The sequence below is a fragment of the Sesamum indicum genome, linkage group LG11 (assembly GCF_026168435.1).
Source record: "Sesamum indicum cultivar Baizhima isolate 11 linkage group LG11, ASM2616843v1, whole genome shotgun sequence".
Classification (NCBI taxonomy): Eukaryota; Viridiplantae; Streptophyta; class Magnoliopsida; order Lamiales; family Pedaliaceae; genus Sesamum; species Sesamum indicum.
This window is the reverse complement of record NC_142667.1, coordinates 13,743,415-13,750,825: the sequence shown is the minus strand read 5'-3', so window position 1 is coordinate 13,750,825 and position 7,411 is coordinate 13,743,415. Positions and strand designations below refer to the sequence as shown.

The window sequence follows — 7,411 nt, the reverse complement described above, 5'->3', positions numbered from 1 at the left end:
TTCCCGATCGAATGACTTCCGCATATTTGGAGGAATTCTCGGTGTTTTAGCTGCAGGGATTTTATCCTTTATGCGGATAATCCCTCTTGCAAGATATATTTATTAGATTCCTAGAGGATGGTTACAGCGGATTCACCTAAATCCTTGGGACCCCTCAATGGTTATATGGCCCTTCCCCCAGCTAGCCAGATATAGTGGCGTCTAAGTGGTTGTCATGTCAACCTCTCTTTTAGGGTAAACCTTCAAACCTTTTATACCGATTCTTCTTTTCTAATGAACCTCTCTAGAGAATTAGGACTAGAGTCCTTCCTCCTTAAGGCATGTGTAACCATGAGCCTCTGTTAAACCTTTTCTTAGTTGTATTCTTTTTTGGACAGTATATATTTTTTAGACATCAATATCAATATATTTTTTTATTAAAAAATAATAATTTAATCATATTTAAAAAAAAAGGTGATGATTTTATCTATTTATAACAATTAATAACGTGGACCACAATAAAGTAAATCCACATTTATCACGTGTAATGGACATATGGAGAAAAGATACAAGCAAATAGAAACATCTCGAGCATGGCAAGATATTTAGTATGACTAGTTATAGTTCGTCGGCGGTGTTTTTGTAAAAAATTGTACTTTTAGAAAAGTGATTTTTGTAGAGAAAATTAAAAATTATAATATAATTAAAAGTGAGTATTGTTTGTAAAATAAGTGAAAAACAGATAAAGTTTAAATTGGATAGTGTTTGGAGAAAAATAACTTCGAAAATAAACTTAATTGATTAAAGATCATTTTGCCCCTATTAAAAATATACTATTTTCACAAAAAATAATAAACTTTATTTTGATTAGTATACTTCATATTTAAGTTTTAAAAAATATTAAAAAGTATATATTTAATATAATAATGCTCTGTGAACGAAATAATATATTTAGACGATATAGCAAATAAATGTACAAATTTTAAAATACTAAATATAGGAAAGTGTAAATTTAATTATTATTGAATTATTCAAATTATTTAAAAACTCCAATATTAACTTTATATATATAATTTTCAAAATAAATTAAAAATAAAAAAATTAAATTAAGATTATTATAATAAAGGTATAACAGTAAAAAATAAAATTGGATTTATATACAGAAAAATCAAAGCAGCTAAAAGCACCCCCTAAGGTGCTTCTAACTTTTGGCCTAAAAACACTTTTTTTAGTCGTTTCGAAATTAGCATTCCAAACACTTAAAAATACTTTTTGAGAGACAAAAATTAAAAAAACACATTTTAAAAGCGTCCGCAAATACCTATTGTATAATTTAATTTTAAAAATGAAAGATGAATGCAGTCAAAGAGCGCAGTTTGCATTTTCCACTTTTTCAGACAGTCTTTCTCATTACGAGGACCAGCAATAAACTCCGAAAAATCAAGTTGCCCATAACCAAAATGGTGTGATAAGTATTATGAGGAAGCCCCACAGCGACTTGCCTGCATTTGACTTCCTTCAATGGTGTGCTGATCCAATGCTCCTTTAGTTCATAATTCTATATACTCATCATAATCCAAAATCCCGGAAATTATTGGACTTTAATTTTGGCACTAATTAATTCTTTTACTATGTAATTTACCTAAATTCGATCCACAGCTTATTAAAATTCACATTATAAAATACTACAACTTTGATTATGGCTAATTAATATGAAAAAAGATTCAACATTATGTTGAATAATAATTAACCATAATGGAGCAGCAATCATTTAATAATATTTGGCAGACGAGGATAGTAGCTGTACCTATAATTCATGACAAATGCTTTGGTAATAATTAAGAATTATTTGAGATATTTAAAATATCTTTATTTTTTGAAAAATTACACATACGTCCACCAGAAACACTAACATCATTTATATAAAACACCGCTGCATTTTAGAAAACTATACACACGCACTCCTCATAAATGTCAACAATATTACATAAACTACCACTATTTTTTGCTGTTGTATATAATTTCTATAATTACGAAAAATGTACGGATGATTTTTGTAAATAAAACATAACTTGGAGCGTGTAAATATAATCATCCCTAAATTGATTGGTTATAGTTAATATTGTGATAGATGTTGATTGGTCGCGCTCAAAATAAATTGTCTCATTCGATATATTTAACCGTAGTAATAACAAATTACTATAATCTTTAAGGATGTAAAAGAGATGTTAAATAAGCAAGGATATATGGCACGTGGATTGGGACGGCCGAGTTGGGTGGCCCCGGGACGGGAAGCTGTCTCTCTCTCTCTCTCTTGCCTCGTTTTTTTCGTGAAGCAATTGGCTGAGTCGCACTCGCCGACGACCATCTTTTTGCCTTAAGTACCTGAGGGGTTATAATGACCAATTTTTAGTATATATTTTCTTTCAAGCCCCAGAAAGTCTGTTTTTTTACTGTGCTGCTAATTCTTCAAATAAGAGTCACGTTTTATTATTAAAACTTCATATTTAAAATATTATTTCAGGTTTATTTCTAATATAAGTACTATAATAATATTGCAATGATCCTTTCATTTATATATTTAGTTGAATTTACCTTAAATAAAATAAATGTTGTGTTATTATATTTTGTTGAATTATTAAATTTTACTTTTAAAGGAGCCAAAATGCTAATAAGCCTACAGTAAAAATTGAAATGAATTTAATATTTTATATATCAATGCTTAAGGTTATGGATAAAAAAGCAACACAAAAATTACGGCTACTTTTGTCTATTTAGGTAGATTTTCAAACCTGGGGGGTTGTTTTTTTACACCAACCTTATATAGTATAAAAGAACAAATTGAATTTAGTTGTGTAAATATAAGGGTGTTACACCTGTAATCCTTTTTCTATTGAAAAAACATATGCAATCCTTTAAAGATAATAGTTTTAACACATTAAGTTCCATATATAATTACACAATGAACAAATTTAGTCATGACATTTGATATGTAAAATACATTTAATGTCTTCATCTTTTTAGAGTGACACATTTAACTCTGAGTTGGTGAAGAATAGAAAATTTTGTTTGGAAAAAAATGTGTGTGGGTTCATTTGAAGTAGAAAGTAGTGAAATAAGTGTTAGAAAATAATGAATTTGGTGGAACAGAATTTCAAAATAGTTAGATATGACTGAATCTCATGATTTCGGCAGAAGATCCACAATGGGTGGGGGATCTTCCTTGGATTCGGTGGAAGATTATCTCTTGACTGTTGGAGACTCGTAATTCTTGAGGGGTGGTTGGAGGTTGCTGTGGATGAAGGTGTATTCTAGGAATAAAGATGTCTTCCGAGTCGGAGAGGTGGTTGAGGAGGCGCCTTATCCCAACCATAGTCCAAACTTTTAGGATTTATATGTTATTTTTGTCTGGATGCGCCACAAGAATAGGCTGTTGGTCCTCTAATTTTATGAGGTGCGTTTTAAGAAAATCCTACATGGGTGTTACTTAGGCCACCCATGGACGTCATGTGAAATATGCTTTGACTTTGGTTAAGAAATTTTAAGTTTCTAAACTTCCTTGTGGGCTCGAGAGGCATTCCTGAATTTGGGCCAGTCGGACTTCTTTAGTCGATTCAGTTCTTGGGGTACCTCTTATCGGATTTTCTAGAGGCTCAGACTAAGCTTGGCATTTTCGACCTTTACCTGAACTTGGTTTCTGGGGCACGTTAAGCTTTATATCATTCAAAATGAAAAATTAAACCGTAAAAATACTTTATCATTCCACCCAAAACAAAATTGCTGAATCCAAAAAATTCTCCCATTTACTTCAAATGTTAATTTATTCCTTCTAACTCTAAAAACAACCCTAAATCTCATTAAGTAAACACATAAAAGCCCTTCGCATGCAGTTAGTAAGATGTCAACAGGCTCATTGGAGTTCTTTAAATTGTTCCCATTCACCAAGAAAATAGGCACTTGAAGATTTCTCAAACATTTTAATTTGGAGAAAAATAATAGGGTCGGGGTAGATTAAATAAGAGAAATTTGGCTCCATTTGATGAATTAGAAAAATGAATTAGATTTTCCACTTGATTGGGAGGGAAAATATGGACGTGACAGAAAGCGGAGAATTTGAGGTTTTAAGGATTGTGGAACAAAAAATACATGTATTGAGTATTTTATTTATATATCACAAGTCTCAATCATACTTAAAGAACACTCACCTTTTACATATCTAATCTTTAGTCACGCGCCAACTTTAGACTAAATGTGTCGTCTTAAAATAAAAAATATCGGACTAAATGTTTATATACTAAAAATCTACCTGATGGAGTAAAGTTGTAATTTCACTATGTAATTATGGAACCAAATATGTTAAAATTATCATACTTAAAAGACCAAATGTATTCTTTCAATTAAAAAAAAAAAACTAAAAAAATACAATACCATTATAATTTAACGACTAAAAATAAAATTTTGCCAATAAAAAGGATATTGAAATAAACAATTAAGAGATATAACAGCCAATTTTGACAACATTCTTTTGTCATTCGATTTTACCTATGTATAGTTAATATAAACCTTTGAAACTTGAATAAGTTAATCATCTTATCAGTTGAAGGACATTTTTTATTTTACAAAACATTAGTACGATCAGTTGAAAAGTTTTTTTTTTTTATATTAAAATATATAAATGATTATTTAATCCACTATTCGTAAAACTAAAAACTTAATTTTTTTTATGAGAAAAATTAAAAAGAAAAAACGTTAATCAAGTGGGCAAACAAAAGGAAAGAAAATTAATTGCCTATTTAGCCGTCGGATTGGACGTCAACTTCACAATCCACCAATACTTGGTGACGACTAGTCCACCACTTTATAAAAAGTCAAACATCTTATCCTTCTCCCCCCTACATCACACACTCTCTTTGTACATTTGATTCTTTTCTTGTACTTCGTCCCTGTTCTTTTTCTTGCAAGAACTGCCCATCAATTCTCATCATGGTACGTACTTATGAATACTTCTTTTATCTTTTCTTGATCACGTTTTCTCTTTTCCTTTTCGGGTTTTCAGGGGGATCAGACTCGTCTCTCGATTCTCGTGACGTATAATTCTTTTTCTCTTTTCTTGATAACAATTCTGATCTTGTTTATGGGTTTTCTACTCGTTGCAGGAGAATCAAACAAGCGGTGTCAAGTATGAAGAGGTAAGTAAACGTGTTTATCAACAACTTGAGTGCATACACGTTTCTTCCAATTGCTATAGATTGGAGACTGAATATTCATGTAGGAATACATCGTGAATTCACGAGGATTGAAGCTTTTTACGTGCCGATGGTCGCCTGCCGACACCGAACCTAAAGCTTTGATATTCTTGTGCCATGGTTATGGCATGGAGTGCAGCATCTCAATGCGAGGTCAGTTATGAGCCCCTGATCTTTGTGTTATTGAAAATTAAATAAAGAATTTAATTAGATGTAGGAAAAAAAATACTAATTAATTGATTGAATCGATACGACAGGTTGTGCCAATAGGCTTGTTAGAGCGGGGTATGAAGTTCATGGCATCGACTGCGAAGGCCATGGAAAGTCGTCTGGTCTGCTCGGATTGATCTCCAACTTTGATGAACTTGTCGACGACCTCACTGAACACTTCACCAACATCTCCGGTGAGTCTTATTTGAATTTCATTACTATTTAAATTCTTGGATATTAGTGATTAAAGAAAACCTTTGATTAGTTTGAGTAATTCCAACTTGCGACCTTGTTTAATTGAGTGGAAAGTGTGTTCGGTCCACTGCGACGACTGGTCCACTTGTTGTACATGGAAACTAATTAATTAAATTATCATAATAATGGCGTTGTGTTTACTTTAGTTTATAATAATATTGTGTGGATCAGACGTTTAATATTCAAAGCTTAACGAATCCTTTGATTAGTGGACCGCATGTGATTATGATTTCTTTTCTTTTCTTTTTTATTTTTAATTTAAAAAAATGTGAATGCAGAAAGAAGAGAGAATAGGAAGAAGATGAGGATACTAATGGGAGAATCGATGGGAGGGGCTATGGTGCTCCGCCTGCACAGGAAGAAGCCTGATTACTGGGACGGTGCCGTCCTCATCGCGCCTATGTGCAAGGTAATAGTTTATTATTAAAATTAAATAAATAACTTATATTTTTTTATGAGATTTGGATTTAAATTTCTAAGATATTTGGATTTTAGTTTTTGTGTTGGACTAGGTAATTTCTTAATACTGTTGATGACAAAGACAAAACAAGATATATTATACCAATGCGACCACGAAAATTTGAAATTCGAAATTATTTATTTATACTAATAATGATATAATATGAATAATTATATAGTTGATTTGAATTTTTGGCATAAAAATACAGATTGCTGATGAAATCAGACCAAGTCCAGTGGTTATCAAAATTCTGACCGCATTGGCCCGCGTCATCCCGACCTGGAAACTCACCCCTACTCCAGACATCATCGACATTGCCTTCAGGGACCCCCAAGTCAGAAATGAGGTACAGTTTCTTATAATATATTTTTCTTTTTTATTTAATGATAAAGCCGTCTATATATTTAAATATAATTTAATTATTTCAACATGACAACTGTTACTGACTTTTTTTATTTAAAAAAAAAAATGGGATTAGTTTAAGTACTTTGTGATTGCATCATTACTTAGTTTTATTGCAATGGTCGCAGGTTAGATCCAATCCATACACTTACAAAGGCCGACCTCGTCTGCAAACCAGCTACCAATTGTACACAGTCAGTACGGATTTGGAGAAACGACTCGAAGAGGTGGGTACATAGTATGCATCTACATTAATTTATTATTAATTTAAAAATATCGATATATTGAATGACCCAATTAAATTTCATAAAAAAAAGAAAAAAACTACCAAGTGGCCGATCAAATTAACCGTTTCAATATTCATCACTTGGACAGGTTGCGTTGCCATTCATTGTACTCCATGGGGAAGAGGATAAGGTGACGGATCCATCGGTGAGCAAAATCTTGTACGAATCGGCTCGCTCCTCGGACAAGACATTCAAGTTGTACCCAGGGATGTGGCATTCTTTGTCCTACGGCGAGTTGCCGGAAAATCTCGACACCGTGTTCTCCGACATAGCGCTGTGGTTGGACAACGCCCGAAATGCTAAGTTGGAAGAACAACAGAAGTTTGCTAATGACCACAATGCGCTCGAATCCAACTACAGTAAATAAGGAATTTGAAGTGGATGGATGTAATGATTGTACCGTGATGATATGTGTACTATACATGTAATTTTGAAATGAAGTAATTCAATTTGTTTGGTTATATCAGTAGTTGTAATATTAGAATTTTGGCTTTTTTTCCAAACCGAAGAGTTTGGAAAGTCTGAGTTGAGCACACATATTTCTCTTTAAGATGTAAGAAAAACGCCTACCT

At 32.2% G+C, this 7,411-nt stretch overlaps 1 protein-coding gene across 1 annotated transcript; it reads left to right on the top strand.

Moving 5' to 3' along the window:
* The first annotated feature begins 4,840 nt into the window (after window positions 1-4,840).
* LOC105174041 (caffeoylshikimate esterase) lies at window positions 4,841-7,300 on the top strand. The gene is made up of 8 exons (XM_011096006.3): window positions 4,841-4,965; window positions 5,136-5,168; window positions 5,252-5,378; window positions 5,483-5,629; window positions 5,969-6,099; window positions 6,359-6,496; window positions 6,681-6,779; window positions 6,928-7,300. The coding sequence occupies exons 1-8, from the start codon at window positions 4,963-4,965 to the stop codon at window positions 7,204-7,206; spliced, it is 957 nt and encodes a 318-aa protein (XP_011094308.1). The 5' UTR covers window positions 4,841-4,962; the 3' UTR covers window positions 7,207-7,300.
* The last annotated feature ends 111 nt before the right edge of the window (window positions 7,301-7,411 follow it).

Coding starts and splice junctions, on each gene's coding strand:
- LOC105174041 (XM_011096006.3), top strand. Junction 5,379..5,482: donor GTGCAGCATCTCAATGCGAG/GTCAGTTATGAG, acceptor TCGATACGACAG/GTTGTGCCAATAGGCTTGTT. Junction 6,100..6,358: donor TCATCGCGCCTATGTGCAAG/GTAATAGTTTAT, acceptor ATAAAAATACAG/ATTGCTGATGAAATCAGACC.